Source organism: Rhinopithecus roxellana, chromosome 5, assembly GCF_007565055.1.
Source record: "Rhinopithecus roxellana isolate Shanxi Qingling chromosome 5, ASM756505v1, whole genome shotgun sequence".
Taxonomy (NCBI): Eukaryota; Metazoa; Chordata; class Mammalia; order Primates; family Cercopithecidae; genus Rhinopithecus; species Rhinopithecus roxellana.
The window spans coordinates 20,039,451-20,060,107 of NC_044553.1; the positions used below are offsets into that span (position 1 = coordinate 20,039,451).

At 48.9% G+C, this 20,657-nt stretch overlaps 1 protein-coding gene across 4 annotated transcripts in view; it reads right to left on the reverse strand.

Annotated features, from left to right (window-relative positions):
• SYNM (synemin) overlaps positions 1–20,657 on the reverse strand; it is a 70,526-nt gene that overhangs the window by 40,070 nt on the left and 9,799 nt on the right. The window contains exons 3-6 of one of the 4 annotated variants that reach the window (XM_030930947.1): positions 8,295–8,365; positions 4,002–6,448; positions 2,839–3,065; positions 208–1,966 (exon numbers count right to left, since the gene is read on the reverse strand). In XM_030930947.1, coding sequence (XP_030786807.1) covers positions 1,921–1,966; positions 2,839–3,065; positions 4,002–6,448; positions 8,295–8,365 — 2,791 coding nt within the window. In that variant the 3' untranslated portion in view covers positions 208–1,920. Of the gene's footprint in view, positions 1–207; positions 6,449–8,294; positions 8,366–20,657 lie in introns of those variants that run through there. The other 3 variants (XM_030930948.1, XM_010382154.2, XM_010382153.2) reach the window with 3 other exon arrangements.

Below are 20,657 nucleotides of genomic sequence, written 5' to 3' on the forward strand. Positions count from 1 at the left end.
TACAAGCCAATTGGCTTATGCTCTATCCGCCATGCTTTCTAGCTCTGTGCTCCCAATATTGAGTTCTGATTCAGGGGAGGAATTAAAAAACTGGAACTTTCCATATATATTCTGCCCAGTAATTCTCTGCTACACTAAAAACATGCATGTAAACACGTAGACTCTTTATTTAGAGTTTAAAGGAAACATCAAAATCTACTGAAAATATTCATTCTCTTTTTTCCTCAGATTTTTATTTTTGCACATTCTTGTGACATTGTAGGGAACAGGAGTTTAGCAAAATCAGCTTCTTAGATGATGCCATTCTAAATATACATCTTAAACAAACAATATCAAAACAACCAGTGGGAAACTGAAAAACACTCAGTGAGTACTGTTTTGTCTAAACAACAATAAATACAAAAAGACTGGTTGTGTTCCGGCCCCATCCAACCACGAAGTTGATTTCTCTTGTGTCCAGAGTGACTGGTTTTAAAGGACATGGAGCTTTGGGGTGACCTGTCACAATGTCAAGGGCACACTCCTAGGTGATTCACAGATTTAGCAACCAACAATAGCTCATGATTCCATACTTATAAATACTTCTGGCAGAATACTTCTTGAAGCTATGTGTTCCAAACTTGCAGATGACAATTAAGATTCAAGATATTTCGCAAAGTAAATAGAAGTGGGTCATAACATTAATTACCTGTTCACATCAGCTTCCATTTACAAGTCATGAGCCCAGACACTGACATCAAACTGAGCCCACTTAGACTCCTCACCACCAGTCTGTCTTGTCATCAGACAGGAGGCTGTCACCTTGACCAAATTCTCACCAATCAATTATCCAAAAACCATTACCTGTTACAGTTAAAACAAAATCAGCACATCTTTGACTGTATTAGAAACGACAAAACCTTACAAAGCAGTCACCGCCATACCAGTCTGACAATCACTAGTTCATTTGGCAGATGGACAACAAAGGTTTAAACTTGCAATTCAAATCAACCTTCTTTCCATACTCTGATGCATGGTGTTTTTAAAAAATCATCTTGAAAGCTGTGCTGCATTTCTCCTCCACTTATCAATGAAGAAAATGCACTCTCCGGAAACTACCTGGGGTAGCCACTACGAGGACCTGGGGAGACGTGCACCCTGGGGGTCTGAGGGCCTCCAGGTGAATCTGAGAGGGAAGACCCTCCAGTGCCTTCACTGTAGCCTGCCTGAGGGTGGTGCTACCTCAGACTGTTATTCCTCAGTGCACTATAGTCAGTGCTATGATATTGTTTTACAGGAAGTACAGTTGAGACAGCATTATGTGAAAGCTAGCCTGGACTAAAAAAATGCTGTGCTGCTAGCAAAACTCTTTTTATATGATGCCACACTTTACAGATGGAAACTTTAAAACAATACACAAGTGTAAAATAAAACGAATCCAATGAAGCATGCTCATCCCAGTATCTTAAACTTGGTGGTGCCTATCTACAGGTCCACACTCTGCGGCCCATGAGCATGGGGGCCTTTCTCATCCTCCAGGCCCGTCCTGGGTATCTCAGTGCTGGGCTGCAGGAGAGATATCCAATTCCTTCCCCCAAAACATCCTTCTATTTAATATATTGTTGCCCTGGACGAAAACACCCTAACTGCAATGACTTCTGTTGAAAGTGCAAAAAAGGCTTCCGTGAGGTGGGTTCATGGTTGTTACTGTATTCATCTTTCACCCTTGAGCTCAGAAAGACCTGCATCCCATGAATGAAGGGTTGGGAAAGGCATCTTTAGGAGGCATGGTCTACTGTGTGTTTCCAATTTTCCTGTACACAGCCAGCTTGCCAGTCCAGCTGTAGTCTGAGCATCAGCATTCTCTTCATTGTCTTCAAGGTCTACTTCCCACCAGTGAAATTAAATGTTTGAGTGCTGAGGGCTAAGGTACAGAGAAGCTCAAGTCTGCACAGTCTGATAGGAACTGGCCACTCCAGAACTTAGGCTATAACAAAAAAAGGTATTCACACTGTATGCTACTTAATGACCTAGTGCCAAAAAAATTGAAATGGTACTGTAAGTGATTCCCAATAATCATCTACCCTACCAGTGCCGGGGAACCTGTGCAAACAGAACGTGAACTATCACAACAGACTACAGCTGTCCTCTCCATAAATACTATATTTTTTTAAAGTTCTGTACATAGAAAGCAATTCATTCAAGTCTTAAGATGAATTTAAATCTATATGGCCAGTACATTTTTCCTAAAGATGAAATCATTTAGCAAGAAATTTTTTTTAACATAAACAGTCTGCCTATTTCCTATTTCTTTTTGAAAAGACTTTTTAGAAAGAGTCTAAATTGTATTTATTTTTCCCCTAAAATGTTAGTTTGTTATTTCATATTAGCACATGCAAGCAAAATTTACTCTTAAATATATTACTTTAATCTGGTTAATGTTTTGACATCTATAATTAATTGTAGTTTCAAACAGATGCAAGCCATGTCTGTGACCAGGTGCAAAATACAGAAATCATCTCCAGAAGTGGAGAGAAGACTCCAGGAAAAAAAGTGTTTTGTAAAAGTCCCAACTCAAAATAAGACTGCAGTGCCTTTTAAGGCACGAATTAACTGGAAACCTTTAAGGATTAACTATAAAGTAAATTGACACTGCCTGGAGTACTCTTTAAGAAAGTAAAAAGGGGAGATTTTCATAGACTCCCTCCGCCTCTTAAGGCCTTTGGATGCTGGCATGTCGCCAACAGGATGCCATTAAAACAAAATGTTTCTGCTTATTAAAACCAATGCCCATCATTCTCCTCCTCCTCATTGTCTAGATAGAGGAGGGCAACTTTCTTTTCATCTGAAATCACTGACCTTTGGTCTACCATTCTCTGGAGCTGCACCTTCTTATCAAACATGGCCTGCTCCTTGCCCTGTTCTCCATGGGCCTGGTCTCCTTCCCCAGCAGAGGCCTTAAAGCTCACGCCAACTGCCTGGTCATTCCTACTGTCCACGTCTGTCCAGGCACCACGGTCAGACACACCGCGATCTCCCGCTTCCTGTGTCCGGCTGCGGATCGCCTCTACGTTACTCACATCCATCTGAAAGGTAAACGAAGTTTCTTTGGGCCCTGGTGTAATGTGTCTTAGCGTTCTGCTGCTGTCTGCTAACCTGCCTAGCTCAGGGGAGTCCGCTGAACCAGCAAGCACAAATGTTCTGGACACGGGTCCATGGACAACAGCGTGTTCAGAGGTTTCCATTTCTGTAGGACCTAGTCGAATGTGCCTGAAGGATCTGCTAACGCCCGATGTCATTTCTGCCCCTGACGTGTCCCCTGCACTGTCCTCCTGAGGAGATTCAGAAACGACACTTTGGAAGGTGCTCTTTTCAGTCATAATGGTTTGTCTACCTAAGGTGTGACTATGAGTGGCCTGGTGCACATCTGCTGAGCCTTCTCCATGCACAATGCTCTCTGAGTCACCAGATCCCCTCGATTGGGGAACCAGCCCATGGTAAACGATCTGCTGGGTGGTCTGATGCCTCTGAGGCCCGATGCTGATGTGCCTGATGGATGTGCTGCTCCCTGGCAACCCTTCCATGTGTACAGAATCTCCTCTGACACCCAACTCCACCTTGTCTGAAAGTGGAGCAGTGAACTGTATTTGCCCACTGAACCCTTCTTTAGGGCCTAACTGGAGTTGCCTGACAGAAGTCTGGGTACCCACTGACTCTTCTTTTGCAAAATAATCACCAACCTTCCCTGCAGCAGAAATGGGGCCCTGAAAAATAATCTCCTTTTCAGCATGAAATTGTCTGGAGCCAAATGTGCTGCGCCTCCCCGATCCGTCCATATCTGCAGAAGACTCTGCTGGGCCAGGTTCTGGTGAGCCCCCCGCCTCCGGACAGGCAGGGGCAGGGCCTGGGAAGATGACTTCTCTGGACGGTGGACTTGGACCAGGACCCAGCGTGACATGCCTCACAGACCGGCTGGCTCCAGTAGAGCTCGCTGCCTGACTTAGGTCACCTCCCCCACTTACCTCCACCACTTCTGCAGTGGGTCCTTCATAGGACATTCGCTCAGTCCTCCAGACTTCAGAGGGGCCGAGTTTTACGTGCCTTGCAGCCTGGCTCACGTCCTCCAGCACCTGTGACTGGGCAAAGCCTGTGGGGCTGCTGACCTCCACAGTGGCCGACACTGGGCCCTGGCGAGTGTGCTGCCCCGAGCTGTGAGAGGCCCCACCAGCATCCTCACTCTCGCCTGCAGGGATGTACAGCTCCCGGGTGGCCCAACGCCTGAAGCGAACGCCAGCAGCCGGGGCCTCCGCTCCATCTTCCTCATCTGGGCTGCCAGGCGCTGGGCTGCGTTGCTTGCTCAGGCTCTCCCGAACCACCGATTCCACAGCTTTCTCCATTTCACTGGCCTCATCTCTGCTAAGCTCCTCCAGGTCTAACCGATCAGCATCCACAGTTTGTGAGACGTTGACTTCAGCAACCAGGGTCACGGAACCGCCACCAGCACCCTGGACCTTCTTGACGTCCACGGAAATGCTCCCTGGCCCGCCCTGCCCCTCTCTGGTGAGGGCAGACAGCTCTTCCCTCATGCGCTCGGGAAGGGTTTCCTCCAGCTGCCCGATCACCTCCACCAGCTGCTGGCGGGGCTCCTTGGAGGAGATGCCCTTCATGGAGGTATGGAATTCATGGGGTATTTTAATTTCTTTTTCAATGACTGTGGGTTCGGCATGAAATTCACCACTTCTAGCTTGTTCTTTCCAGTGAGTGGAACCCAGGTCCCCCTCCAGAGAGGACGCTGGGATCTCTGAAGGCTTCACAACCTTCTCGCCCACTGCACCATCCTTCTGTGTCCTCCTTCCAGTCCCCTGCACAATTTCATCCTGCCAAGAGTACCTGATGGTGGATTCCTCCTCGATGTGGATCTGCCCATACACCGAGCCATCATCTCTGTCGTGCCCCCCAGGGTATTCATCTGGAGTTGACACAAAATAACTCTGCTCGCTCTCTGAATCACCTGCCTCTGTCACTTCTTCAACGTGAGTCGTGTTCTCCTGGGGCTGCTTGGTCCTTTGATGCTGATTAACTGAGAATGTGACATCACTTTCTCCATAACCTTCCTCTTCCTTAACCAACCCCCAGGAGCCTGGGGACACATCTTCGACCTCCTCCACTTCGAATGGGACAGAAAACTCCTCTGGCTTCCCCTCGCTGACATAGCTCACAGGCTCCTCGACAATCTCCACGTTGACGACCTTTGCTCTCCCCTGCCTCCCTTTCAGGCCAAGGTTGATGACATCTCCTATCATCTGCTCGGCTGACCTGCCTTTCAGCCCCACTTCCTTAATATCCTTGCTTAAAAGGTAGTCCAGGCCAGCTTCATCAGAAACATCAACATCCTCAGTCAGTTTCGACTCCACAACTATTTCAGTCTTTGTTTTCCTTTCCCCAGGAAGCTCTTTCCTGTCCACGTAAGTGACTTTTGTGTCTGGAAAAGAATCAGCAGATGCTTCTGTCTCTGGAGACTGAGTGAACTGCTTCAGGATACTGGTAACGATGTTTTCTGCTACGGTTTCTGTCATGGAATCGCCTTGCAGAGAACCAGTGGCATCTCTGGTGCCCAACGTGAACCGCAGCTCTCTTGCTTCAGCCTCTCTACCTGTCCCGCCACCAGCATCCTTCACAGGCATCTGCAAACCTTTCGGCGACACCTCTGCTCTTCTGTCCTGGGATCCTTCGAGACTAATCGGTATCTCTCTCTCTCGCACGCTCTTCTCCTTGGGTGAGTCCTTCTCCTTGGCCTTCTCCCTCATCTGCTGGCTTTCCCTCTGTCTCGCTTCCTTATCTAACTTTGTCAGTTCTTCCCATCTTAGGTTTCTCTCCTCGGAAGCCTTCTCTTTAGAATCGAACATTTTCTCTTCTGGCTTTGTTCGGATGGTTTCCGGTCTGTTTCTTTCTTGCTCCCTTGTGGCTTTCACTTCTGTTTTCTTTCCCAGAATGACGGTCCTCTCATTTGACCATGTGTTTTCCGAAGCACCTGCCGCCACATTGTCTCGGCGGTCCCGGTATGACTCACGGGCAACTGTGGAATCTTCAGCTCTGTAAACGGGGACCTCCCTTGTATCTCCAGCTTTTGGTCTGTCAGGGAATGTTTTCACTTGAGCCTCAGTATTTCTTAAAAGGTCATAGGTTGGAGAGAAACTTCTGACATTGGTTGAACTGTTGACGGTTTTTCCATATGAGTTTTCCTGCTGGGTAGTGGCTAAGGAAGAATATCCCGAGCCCAAGAAGCCTCTTCTGACATCACCTCCAGCAGATGTGCCCGTCTGAGATCCACGGTGTGCTGACAGGTTAGAACGCAGTGCCGAGCTGTGATTTAAACTCGCCAAAGGTGCTTTCTGCCTTGAAAATAGATTTCTTTCATTTTCCCTCTGTAATAGTGAGTCGGTATAGTGATAGGATTTGTTTCTGAATTCTGTAGAAATTGAACAAACAGTTCGTTAAAATGACAGGCATCATTACCCTTTTCCATCTAAAAGTATTGTTGCAAGTCAAATCCCATCCCATCATAATAAATATATACTGTTACCACAGAAAGCTCATTATAAAAATAAGTTATATTCAGTGCCCAAATTATTTTTTGGCAGTTTACAAAATCCTGTTACAATAAAAGGTAGCACTACAAATACTTCAGCCTAACGCATTTCTCCAGTTACTGATATTAAAATACTCACTCATCTTAACATTAATCATAAAGCACAATGCATATCCCAAGGAGGTCAGAGGTGCAGTTTTTGGGCTGAAATTTCACAATCTTATATTTTGAAATCATTAATTTCTGCTTTTTGAGGTAAGTTTAATTTACTTACTTTAGCAGAGAAGGCTCTATAATTAAAAGTATATCATTATTAAACACCAAATAGCACTATCCTCCACTATTTAATATACTCTTATTTTTCACTGATTTCCATATTAGGCCAAGTATTAAAGAATGTAACTTTTTTAAACTTTCTGATCTTTTATTTTTACACTTAACAACCTTCTTATCTGATATGGAACCAGTGCAGAAACACCCCAGTCTGTCTTAGCGTCATGATCCTGAACTTGGGAGGTAGTCCTCAGGGCTTCCAGCTTTGCTCCAGGCTGTTTGCTCTCCCTCAGCTCCAAATCACAACTGGGAAAATTTGAGCAAGGCCCTGGCTTACTTAGACTGTTGGTCTTCCTCGGAGCTCCTGGGCCCGTTCCTTCCTTCTCCCCTCTCTTTAGCTTACATGATGGATGTCCAAACTTAGGTATCACCAGGTTAAAAATTTAGGTAAGTAAGTAAATCTTGAAATCTGGGGAGTTAATTCTTGTTTTAGAGATGTCATATGTTAACTGATGCCAGGCAGGCTGACCAATGCCTACCCTTCCATGAACACCTTTGCTTTTTTCAAACTTCCTCTCAGAATTAGAAGGAAAATTTGCTGCATGTTGTCTAAGACCAGATCCCTTCCAGTTATAGATGATTAGAATCCAAATATTATTCTCAACCCAGTGATGTGTGAAATCCATGAGGTGCCTAAAAGAAACAAGGAAGACTAAAACCATGCTGCCTAAGGTGTGAACTCAACATTCTATACGTAATTTAATCGACACTTGCTTAGCCAGAGCTCTTTAAGATTCTATAGGGCTTTAAAAGGTTAAAAAACAAGTTATCCCTCAGTTTCTTAGGATCTTTCTAATGAACATTAATTATCTTATGTCAGTTCTGCAGCCACAGGAAGGATGGGCCCTGTCCTGAGGCTCTTGGCCTGAATAAGATAGTCTTCAAGGCACCAAGACACATTTTCCTGAGCTGCCCACACCAACCTAGGGTGGTGGAAACAATGTAACCACTCCCATATCTCTTTCCTGTTAGGGTAGCAGGTTCCAGAGTATTGCCTGCCTGCCCTCCAAGGCCATACCTCCCTCTACAGGTGTAACAACCATAACCCTTGGTCTGGAAATGGAAGGAGTGTCTCTTCTAGGGGTGTGAAACACAAGTCCATGTGCATTCCTCCTCGCCCTCACACTGCCCAGTGCCATCAGCCCCTTCAGCTCCTGCATCCTGTCGAGAGAGGACCAAGTTTATCAAGCACCTTCCCAAACATTCTCATTCACATACCTGCAATTATGTCACACTAAACTAAAATCTATTTGGTACTTAAATGAGAGATGAATTCCTGTTATCTAAATACCATATCTAACCCGTTCTTCCAGATGATGGTGCTTTACTATCTAGCCACAGAATAAACAGTTCAGATACTTAAAGCTAAGTTAAATAATTAGCTTTTATTTACCTGATGGCATGTTTTCAATGTGCTCAGTCCAGATCACTATCTCTGGATTACTTTCTCCTTCCAATAAGGCCCTGTAAAAATAATTGTAAAACATAATTCATTAGGAAATGAAAGAGTAAGAAGTGCCTCTAATAAAACGTATTATGTGGTATGTGCCAATGACCATAGTGTCACATGTTTTAGGACTTCTACCTGAAGAGGAGGCTTGGGCAGGGCTGCACCACAGGGCTTGCAAGCCCACCCACCAGCCTCAGCAGACCTGGGCCAGGCTGCCTGCTCTGCTCACCGCCACATCCCTGGCGCCCAGCATGACGCTCAACCCCTGCTAGCCCAATGAACAAAATGACCAGGCTAGGGCTTCAACAGTACTGGCGAGCCAAGCCTTTCCAGAAAGCTTTCTCAGTCCAGGGTGAAGAGGAGCAGGAACATGGGGGCACTGGAGAAATGTAGGCCCCAGGCATGCCCTGTCACCCCAGGCTAGAGGGCCCCAGAGCAGCTATACCCCCCACTGGGGTCTTCCTGGAGTCACAGCTTGGGGGGCAGCTTACAGAGGGCTGACCAGGAGCACAGCAGGGACTGACACTTGTAAGGCAGCCAAACTGCATCTGCAGTTTCAAACTGCCTTCCAGAGGGTCATCTTGGAGATGACAAAAAGAAGCAGAAGGCAGGCAGATGGAAAAGGTAGTGCTAAAGCGCCCCCTGTCAGTAGCACCCTCCCAATGCCAGTCCTAGGGGCCTCACTTCATCCAAATTGGTATCCTGTTATCTCCTTTAATAAAATGGTGAGAAGCACCCAATGAGGTGATTTTTTTTTACTACGTCTGCTCCAAAGTTCTAAAATTAGAGGTTTCATTAGGTTGTTCATGTCTACTGCTTCAGATCCCAGAGCTGAGGAGAGAGTGGTCCCAGCAGACCCAGCCTGCTGGTGAGGGGCTTAGCACCGGGATGCCTGTCAGTCACTCACGAAGACCCCCTGGGCTGCTGGTGGCTCTGGGTGCAACAGTTTCTCAGTTGCTAGAGCAACATGTGAAGTCACTAACTCCGGTTCCAAGAAATGCACTGCACACGGCAAAAGGCATCCAGAACCAGAGCCCACTGAGAAATGCCAATCTTACGGCTGAGAGCTGGGCACAAAAACGGAGCAGGGTGCCCACACCCGAGCAGGGACTTGGCAGCTTGGACAAACTGCACCGAGTTAACTGCATCTAGTTAAACACAGTGAGCCCCATGAACATGAGAACCCTGTGGGCAGCTGGAATAAAGCAAAGAAGGCACGAGGCGCTCTCCCGAAGGTGCACACAGCGGGCCCGCCCCAGAGCGGTGACTGCAGAGCACTTGTGTGTGGATGGGGGATGTGCAGGAGCCTGAGTCAAGAGCCCCAACCCTTCGCTCAGGGCAGAAGCCAGGAAACAGGACACCAACCCATTAATCCCACACCCCCATGACCAAGCATTTTAGGTTCCAGGAACGCAAACAGCTTTCACTACTGAGAAAGTTCTGAGGTCTATATAATCAGAGGAACATTCAGGATAAAGCCAGGCTCCAAGGGTCTGCACCCCAGGATGACAGCAGCAGAAGAGGTGGCGTCCTACAGCTGAGGAGCTAGAGTAGGGTGTGGGGAGAAAGACTAGGTTCCAGTTTAGATCCTCCCGGCCTGGCTTAGCTGCCAACCTTGGGTACCACGGGGCCTCTCCCTTGAGCTGCCCAAGTTAGAACGAAAGGTATGTTGCTGTCCAGGGAAAAATATGTCTTCCCCACCCCTCCAAGAGGAATGGTTCTGCTCCTCTTCCAGGAGAATTCCAAAGCATCACCAAACCTTCATAGAGTTCAGGACCCTGAGGTACAAGAGATAGGCACCAGCCCTGCGTGGGGCTTCTGGCCTGGTTCAGGAGACAAGATACAGCCCCACGGCCTCCCCTTTCTAGGCCTGTACAATCCCTGGCTGACACCGAGCACCATGCATTGTGGTCACTCTCATGTCTGTATTTAACAGTCGAAGCCACCCCCAACCCAGGGCCTATGGCCGCATCCTCGCTCTATAGGTGAGAAGACCGGGGCGCAGAGATAGCGTCTTGGTCAAGGGCACACAGCTCACCAATAAAGAGAAAAATGCAAACCCAGGCAGCCTGAGCTCTCAGCCCCCTCCCCTGTGATATCGCTAAGCCTCCCAGTGAGGCTAGAGACCATGGTATTGCATACAAATTTCAGAAAGCATAAATCCTGCAGATAGACCCTCCGGGCCATATTAATGAAAGTAAATTCTCTTTGTGATTTCATCCAATATGGCCCTGCAGAGCTCTCCTATGAGAGTAAGAAGCTCCTGCTGGAGAAGGAGCTGTCCCTCATCTGTGTCCTCTCAATGGCTGGATCCTAGCAGGCAGGGACACATGTCACCTTTACTATCTGTGAGCACCCGGCTGGGCACTGGCCATTAAGTTCATGCTTAGGGTGGCACACCCAGCCCAATGGCAGCCACCAGCCTTCCGCACAGCCCCAGGACTACACGGCGAAGTCACCAACAAGACTCTGAGGAGAAGCCAGAAACTACGATTTCCTCTAAAGCTCTGCGAGGGACATTTTTAAGGAATAGGTTTGTACCACTTTAAGAAATGGGTAGACTGTTCTCTGAGGCTGCAATCAAACCTGGTTATTTTGAGAGCGGTGGAGGAAATCTGCCCCCAAGCCTCAGGGACTGTGAGAAATGCCAATCCCCTGGGTCATGGGCTATTGCGGGCATTTCACATAGCGCCACAGGTTGGTGGCCCCTTACGCAGGAAAATAAGCCAAAGTGCAAGAAAATCCACGTCCCTGGCCTCGTTAAGGAGCCCAAGACAAATCCACAGCGCAGAAGCCGGCTGTAATGTGGCCTCTGGCCAGGCGCCAGGCCCTAATGGGCCACCCGGTGTCCTGAGCAGGCCCCAAGGCAAGGCTCTCCGTCTGGGATAGATTATCCTAATGGAATTTCTGAACAATCTGCCGTGATTCAGCACTGCGGGCACAAGGCCACCGCTCTGTGCAGCCCCATAAATGAGGCACTGTCAGGATGTTCCCAGAAGCCAGGCCTGTGAGGGAGCCTGCCGGGGCCGGGGCCGGGGCCTGGGCCTGTGGGTGGTTCACACGGTGCTTCCTAGCAAACAGCAGGTGGAGAAGTACATAGAAGAAAGGGAGGCTCCCGAGCTGGAGGAGCCACAGAACCGCCTCCCTCGGCTCCTCACTGTGCCAAAGGGAGCCAAGCTCCACACAGAGTGGAGGCACCGCCTGGGTCACCCCAGATGCGGGCCCGTGGCTGGTCAGTCACCGGGAAGACCAGGAAGCAGAAGGGAGCAGGCAGCGGGGAGTTCCATTCCCATGACCAGCAATGCCACCTGAAAGGGAAAGGTGAGACGACCACCGGCTTCGTAGGAAGGATAACAGGAGGTAACGTGACAGTGCTGGGCCATTTCAAGGCATCCCTTCTGGGGTCAGTATTCAATCACATGCCAGAGCCATCTCTAGGTCAATACTAGAGACTGAAAAAAAAAATCAGATAATCAACAGAGGCAAACATTACTTATTAAACAGAGAGGAAACGCAGGACAAAGCTCTGGAGTCAGGATGTCTGGATTCAAATCTGGGGCCTGCTGCTTCCTAGTTCTGTGACCCTGGCAGGCCGCTCAAACCCACTGTGACTCAGTTTCCCCATTTCTGAAATGGAGAGAACTCACAGGTTTGCAGTAGGAACTAATCAAGCAGCAGAAAGTTCTCAGAACCATGGCTGTCACAGAATAAGAGCTCACTAAACATCAGCGATCACGTCATCACCACCTCCTCTACATCCTCCAAAGAAAACTGATTTCCAGCTAACTAAAATGAGTCCACAAGGGAAAGGATTGTGGATCACCTGTATTTTATGGTTAACTGAATGTTAACTCATTTATTTGGCCAGCAACCAAAGGTACTGGTCGATCCTTTCAACTATATATTCGATTTATTTATTTATTTACAGGATCTTGCTCTGTCACCTAGGCTGGAGTGCAGTGGTGCCATCTCGGCTCACTGCAACCTCTGCCTCCCAGGCTTAGGTGATCCTCCCACCCCCGCCTCCCAAGGGGCTGGGACTACAGGCACGTGCCACCACACCCAGCTGGTTGTTTTTGTATTATTTGTAGAGATGGGGTTTCACCATGTTGCCCAGGCTGGTCTCCAACTCCTGGGCTCAAGTGATCCGACCACCTCAGCCTCCCAAAGTGCTAGGATTACAGGCATGAGCCACCATGCCCAACCCTATTCTTAAAACTACAAGATTTTATTCACTTCAAGTATTTTATCTAGTAATCAGATAAGTTCACATATTTTTATAAGTCTTCCCAAAAAAGGTGGGATCTAACTTAAAAATATATATATATATACTTCTGCAAAACCTTGAGGAAACCCCTAAGAAACGTTTTCCTTTGAAGAGACATGTGAAAAGGTACAGGTGGCCTAAAAATAATGGAGCAATCAGAAATGTCACTAGAATGATGAGATGTAAACATCAGGAGTCCTCTGTGTTGCTACATTAGCAGTCTACATTGAGACCAGAGACCACATCATATTTTTCTCCATTAAAACATGCTGTTTCTGCCAACTGGGATTAGAAAGAAGAAACAGGAAGCTTCCCATGCCCTTCCTGGCACACACAACATATTTTTTGATGTTGTTTCTAACCTAACCTTTTAAAAGGACTTTTGCCTTAAAGACCCCAGGCAGTAAATACATCTCTGCATTACATTTTCCTATCTGCCGACGGCAGGCTTCCTTTGGGATTTTTCTACTGAAAAATCATTTTGACCCAGCTTTCCATTTTTTCTTTCAGGTGAAATTTAGAACAATTATAATATCTTTCATCTCCCAAAAGGTAGAACACAAAAGCCTCTTTTTGGATTCGTACAGAGACCGCACTGTCTGTCTTCCAGACCAGAAACCTAGGATTGGCCTCATGTCATGCACACTGTTTCTGCATCCTTCTGTTCTGGGGTTTCTGCACTGTCCACTCCTGGGCATTCTTGCATTTGTTGTTTCAATATTGAGTATCTTTTTTGAAAGATTATGTTTTCTAACAGCTTCTTGCTGATAACTGGGCTCTATGCTGAGTGTGTGTATGGGGAGGCTGTTTCTTTTCTATCTGTGCTTCTGCACGTCGTCAGTCTGTAGAATCTGGACCAGATCTTCACATCGGCAGTGAGAGGGTTTGGGACGCTGCAGGTTCTGGACATTGCTAGGGTTTTCACCATCTTATCATCAATTACCATCCAACTATTCACAAGCACTTGCTTTGCAGACTCTGTGCCAGCCTGCAGAGGGTGACAGCAACACGTCTCTCCTATTTCCTTACCTCTCAGTCCCTCAGGCTCCTGCCTCCTGCCACAGCCACCTCCATCAGGTCTACACACCTGGGCGCTAGCGACTGCAGGCAACTTCGGAAGCCTCCCTGCAGCCACCCAGACACCCCATCCCTCCCAGCACTGCAGGCCTCCTGCACTCTGCCTGCCGCTGCCTCCCCAGCACCGCCTACTCTCGCCACAGTGCTGGCCCTGGGACTGCCCCCGCAGGCCCCAGAAAGCCCCACAGAGGCTTCCCAGCATGCAAGGCCCCTGCACTCTGCCTCATTCCCAGACCTCTCCACACCCCCCTTGCACGTTCCTCTCTCAACTTACTCTCTTATTCAAACTTGCCCACCTGGAGCTCCTTCCTGATTCCTTTCTGCCAGTCCAATTCCCATCTCCCCACTTCCCCACCACCCAGAGGCCCAAACCCCACATCCCTTTGCAAATCTCTTCTCATCACCTCGGTCTGAAGTGCTCCATCCAGCGGTGACCCATGGACAGCTTTCCCTGTTAGGTGGCAGTGAACCATCAACACTACCTCCTAGGAATGTGCGTTCTATTATTGGAACATGCTTGACTTTTTACCTCAACATTGTGTGTCCCCCCTGCCACGCTACCCCCTACTGTCCATCTCCCTCTCTCCTCTATGTCTGCTCAACTGTCCCCTTCTTTCAAGACTTTCATCCATCTCAAATCCCTCTAGAAGCCTCCCTGGATTCTCACAACTCCCTCGCCAGCTCCAGAAGCCTCGTGCTGGAGGGTCTCTGGTGGCCCTTTGGGTTCCCTGCCCTGCAGCAGACTCCCCAGATCCATGCTGCCTCATCTACCGCCCATGTTCCTTGACATGAAGCCCACACTGGCAGTATCTTTGCAGGCCCCCACCCAGCATCACATCCTGCACACCAAGTGTCTCAGAGCAGGCTGAGGGCAGGTGTGGCTCTTACCCAGCCATCACACGCGGCCCTCCATGACAGGCCCCCAAAACCCAGCTGCCCAGAGACTGGCACCATCACAAATACCACACTAGCTCAGTCCTCAGGGCCTCCCCCTGGCCATTCCCTCTGCCTGGAAAACCGTTTCCAAAAAGTCATTTCCAGCTTCTCTTCCTATAAGAATCAAGCATTGCCTCTTCCAGGAAGCCCTCCCTGCCTGCCTTGTCAGCCTCCCCGAAATGCACCCAAAACATCATCATCCTACCACTGAGGACAGGGACTAGGTCTGTACCGTCATCTGCCCAGCATCCCAGTACATCCAGCTCCTTTCTAATTCCACATTCAGCAGGGCAGGGAGGGAACAGCCTTGGTTTAAGGCCTGAAGTTAAAATCTCAGTTTCTCCAATTATGAGTTGTGTAACCTTGTAAGTAACCTCCTTGACCCTGGGTTTCATCACGTGGAAAATAAGCTTCTTCGGTGAAGCTATAAAAATTGGAGATACTGTCTATAAAGCACTTAGCACATGGTAGGTACTACACAGAAGGCAGCTGTCACTCCCTGTTACCCATTCATGGTCAGAGGTAACGGCACCTACTTGGGAATGCATCAAAAAGTAAGATGGATGATGATACGGGTGGACAGTCATGAGATAAAGCAAATGCAGTCAAATGTTCATTGGAGAACTCAAATGGAACACTCATTATTCTTTCAACTTTTCTTATCTTTGGAAATTCTCCTAACAAAATGTTGGGGAAACTAGATAAACTATTCGTTTTGATGATTCTGCAAAACAAGACTTAAAGGAATGAGTTGTGTTGCTCATCTGGGGTGTTCAGAGCTTCAAATTCCGTCCAATCCAAGTCATTACCTTCTCTAAAGTGTGGTCTCTCCAGGTGGCTCCACAGGACTCTGTGACCTCGGACAGGCCCCATGCAGCTCTAAGGGGACTGCCACATGCAATTGCAAACAGCCCAGACTGGCACGTGGATCCTGGTGTAAGCCCCGCCTCCTACTATGACTGCTTCCCCTCTCCTCCATCAATCCATCCTTCATCTTGTCCTCCAGGCCGCTGTGAGAAGACCTAGCACTTACCTGCCCCTGGGCCACTCTGCCAACAGCAGTGTGTGCACAAATCACCTGGGATTTTGTTACAAGGCCAACTTTGGTCCAGTATGTCTGGGTAGGCCCAAGATTCTGCATTTCCAACAAACTTACAATGCCTCACAATGTGCATGCTGCCGCCCTGTGAGCAGTGAGGCCCTGGACCAGGAATTCTCTATCCTGGTGGTACCTGACAATCATCCGGGGAGGTTTAAAACCACTGTGCTGGTTCCACCTGTCACTAATCTAATCAGAATCTTGAGGGCCTGGAGATTCCCAGGTGCAGTCCCTCCCTGTCTCTGAGCATCTTTCCCTTACCATTCTGCTGCTAGTGCAATAAAACGCACACTCCAGGCAAGACCCTGTGATCATATAGCAAATGGATCAGTACCTCCAGCCCCACACAACTGCAGATACTCTTGACAGGAGACAAGAGCCAGTACAGCCTGGTGCCAGCTTGCAGGCAGGGTGTGTCTCCTCTCTTCTCAGTATCCATGGCCCCAAGCCCAGCCCCACAGCTCCCGCTCACTGCCACCTGCAAGTCTTAGGATACTCAGAGGTCTCGATCTCATCTTCACCTGTCAGGCAAGGTGCCAGCAGCTTCACTGGCCATGTACTGGCCAAAGGCAAACCTCCAGTCTTAGACTCTCCGAGGTTTGCTTTGTTTTAATTTTATTATCCTATGTTTATTTTATTAAGTTATGTATTTATTTATAAATTGCAAGTCTCTTTGGAAATTAGAAGTATACAATTATATTATTACTTTAATGTTGCTCCTTCCCTGTGACAGTCACCTAGAAGGGCCAAAGATCTGGGTTGGGAGGTGTTCAGTACATTTTGTTTTTGTTTTTGTTTTCTTTGAGATAGAGTCTTGCTCTGTCACCCAGGCTGGAGTGCAGTGGCGCGATCTCGGCTCACTGCAAGCTCCGCCTCCCGGGTTCACGCCATTCTCCTGCCTCAGCCTCCCAAGTAGGTGGGACTACAGTTGCCCGCCACCACACCAGGTTAATTTTTAGTAGAGACGGGGTTTCACCGCGTTAGCCAGGGTGGTCTCGATCTCCTGACCTCATGATCCGACCGCCTCGGCCTCCCAAAGTGCGAGGATTACAGGCGTGAGTCACCGTGCCCGGCCAGTGTTCAGTACATTTGAGAGTCCTTGGGACAATGGACAAATCCCAGCAAAATGTGCTTTAAGCATTAAAGAGCCACAGACCCTTCTCTTGCATGTGAATGAGAACCAATAAGCCACAGGATGATGACGGTCAACTCAGCAATTCTGGGGCAACGGCCACCACAGGCGGGTCAAGATTTACAGAGATCAAATGGGCACTCTAGTTAAAGAATAAGGGTCAGAAGAGCACAAGTCCACTAACACAAACAGGAACTTCACATCTGTCTTCCGAATAGGAGCAGTGCAGACTACTGAAAAAGACTCACATCGAGGATGGCGAGGGTTTGTCTTCCACACATGCACTGGTGATTTTCAAAAATGCTAAGTTTTTGGCCTATACAAAAGAATGGGTTCTAGTCAACCATCTGTGTTTTTTTTTTCATCGATGGGCATCTCCGAGACTAAACCAGAGCACAGAGGTGGGAGGCCTGCAGCAATCCTACCCAGCAGGGCTGGGAGTCTGCAGCAGGGCTGGGAGTCTGCAGCAGGGCTGGGAGTCTGCAGCAGGGCTGGGAGTCTGCAGCAGGGCTGGGAGTCTGCAGCAGGGCTGGGAGTCTGCAGCAGGGTTGGGAGTCTGCAGCAGGGCTGGGAGTCTGCAGCAGGGTTGGGAGTCTGCAGCAGGGCAGGGCCAGTCAGGCAGGCTCCTGGCAGGGGGTCCTCATTTTCCCCATGCAAACGTGGACAGCAGAAAGAGGTACAGTGAAATCCATCACTTGCTCCCCTGAAAGCATGAGTAGCTCCTAAATTCCTAGAAGGCCACATCAATCCATGATCGGGTTAGGGAAATGCCAGCCATAGACAGACAAAATAAACTCTGTCCTGGCTGACAGACTGCTGACAGCGAGCAGAAACGGCTCGCAATCGATGCCCTGGAAAAGCTGGGCCCATGGGCTTGTGAATACCCTGCCAAAAAGGCAGGGCCCAGACTCTCAGACAGGACACCCATGTTTACACTGGCTTTTCAGGATGGAGAACAGGGGCAGGACAAAGTAGGGAAGGAAAGAGCTCAACATCCCAGAGAGACAAGACACAAAATAAGTTTCCTGATTCTAACTCAGAGAACTATTACAGAAAGAAAATAGAAAAATCCAACTGCCCTGCAGGGAAAAGATGCATCTGGCATGAGGCATTTCCTAACACAGACACAGAAGTCAGTTTTCCAGGCCTGCCTGGCATCTGCCCTAGAACAGTGCCTGATTTGAGGTAACTCCCACCACCCCAGTCTCAGTCCATGTGACTCACAAGAGGCTGGGACCCCACCCCAAAGCTCTAGAGCCCTTCATTCCTCTGGCCAGTGACGGGCTCTGAGGCAGGAACATGACCCAACAGAGATAGAGAGGCTGACAGGAGAGGCCCCCACCTTTGACCACAGGCACAAGGCTGGGTGGCCCTAAGCCTGGAGCTGCTCAGGCCCCATCCAGCCATGTGGTGGGAAGAGTCCAGAAGAGAGAGACCATCCTGCCATGTGGACCAGCTGCACCTGAAACTAAGGATGTGATATGGTTTGGACATGTGTCTTCTCCTAATCTCATGTTGAAATGTGACCTCCGTGTTGAAGGTGGGGCCTAGTGGAAGGTATTTGGGTTATGAGGGTGGATCGCCGAAGAATGGCTTGGTGCTATCCTCGTGATAATGAGTGAGTTCTCACTCTATGAGTCCACACGAGATCTGGTTCTTTGAAAGAACCCAGCACTGGCCAGGCACAGTGGCTCATGCCTGTAATCCCAGCACTTTAAGAGAGGCTGGGGCGGGAGGATCACAAGGTCAGGAGTTCGAGACCAGCCTGGCCAATATTCTCCAGGCTGAGGCAGGAGAATCAGGAGAATCACTTAAACGTGGGAGGCAGAGGTTGCAGTGAGCCGAGATTGTGCCTCTGCACTCCAGCCTGGGTGACAGAGTGAGACTCCATCTCAAAAAGGAAAAAAAAAATAAGAACCTGGTACCTCCCCATCCTCTCTTGCTCGCTTTCTTGCCATGTGACATGCCTGCTCCCCTTTCACCTTCCACCATGACTGTATGCCTCCTGAGGCTTCACCAGGAGCAGATGCCAGCACCATGATTCCTGTACAGCCTGCAGAACTGTGAGTCAAAATAAACCTCTTATCTTTACAAATGCTCCAGTCTCCGTTATTCCTTCAGACACAGAGTGGACCAGCACAAGACTTGCAGGTATGTGAGTAATAAATTCTTTTTCTGACTTGTGGCAGTGTGAGGAGAGTTTCTGTCACTCACAAATGAAAAATTCCTGATTAATGCTTTCTTCCCCCAAATAAAGCCTGAGTGCTTTCAAATTTTCCACATTAAAGTTTAGATTACCTAACTCAACACGTGTTTCAATGCCCTACCAATTTAATTGTGCAACTGTTCACCCCACAAGATTTCCAAGGAGAATGCCAAGAATGGGCTTTGGGAAGTCCAGGCTGGCAGCATTTTTCCCCCTTTCTCTAAGCCCCAGCCACCAGCCCCTCAGCTTCAGTAAGGTTCTCAAATGGGGATCCAGAAAGGCCCTCATGGCCTTGGCCCCAGGACCACCCCTCAATTCATTCCTCAATTAAGCCATGGCTCCTGCACAGACTACCATGACCCGGGGAACGCCTCACCCAGGCCAGGCGCTGCCCGATAGAGCTGCTCCCTCTTCACTCATGGGAGTGAGGGCTGGGATGAACCCTGGCTGATGTAAGTCTTCCAGAAAATAAAGACAGCGAGGCCGGCCCAGGCTGCAATGTAAACTACAAGCACTTATCAGCCAGATACCCTTTTAATAGACATCAAAGCAATTCAGGCCACCTTGATATTCTTAGAGCAAAAAATCATGATCAGGGCTGGGCGCAGTGGCTCACATCTGTAATCTCAGCTCTTTGAGGGGGCGAGGTGGGTGGATCACCTGAGGTCAGGAGTTCGAGACCAGCCTGACCAACAAGGTGAAACCCCATCTCTACGAAAAATACAAAAACCAGCCAGGCATGGTGGCAGGCGCCTGTAGTCCCAGCTACTCGGGAGGCTGAGACAGAATTGCTTGAACCCAGGAGGCGGAGGTTGCAGTGAGCTGAGATCATGCCACTGCATGCCAGCCTGGGAAATGGAGCAAGACTCTGTCTCAAAAAAAAAAAAAAAAAAAAAAAAAATCATGATCAGAAGATTACAGGGGCAGCCTACAAGATGTGCTGAACCAGGTCAGGGGATGGTCCCTGCTCTAGCCCTCACCAGGGGAGTTGGTCCCCTTCTTAACCTCTCCAGGTTTAACTCCCCCACCTGTTAAGGAGACACCACTAGAAAATGGCTTTGATGACCAGAACTTTTACTCTTTTGCCAAAGGGGTTTCCACAGCTTGCTCACACCCTCCATTGACACATGTTCCACAATCCTGGGAATGCAGCAGGCACTGTGCCATTTTTACATGGCTTGGTGGGCATGGAACAGGTTTGGCACCAGACCCGCTGGCTCTGCCCCTCACCAGCCTGCAGCTCCAACCTCCAGGCCTCTCTCTCTCACCTCTAAGAGGGGAGAGTGGCGCCCACCTCAGAGGTTGACTCGGAGCATAGAATAGCGGCAAAGAACTTAGCACCACGTCTGGCAGGCAGTGAGGACGCCATAAAGCTGGCTATTGTTATCGTTCCTGCAAGTTGGACACCTGAGTCTCTAAAATTCCTTCCATTGTAAGCTTCACAGATCCTGCTCCTCACAGCAGTCCTGAGCATGAGAGCTGCCAGGAAATAAGGGGCACCACCTCAAAGACCCACTGGCACCCAGGGGAAGGGAGGGGTGATGCCAAGGAGGGGAGGAGCACTGTTCTGCCGGCCTGCAGGCCACACC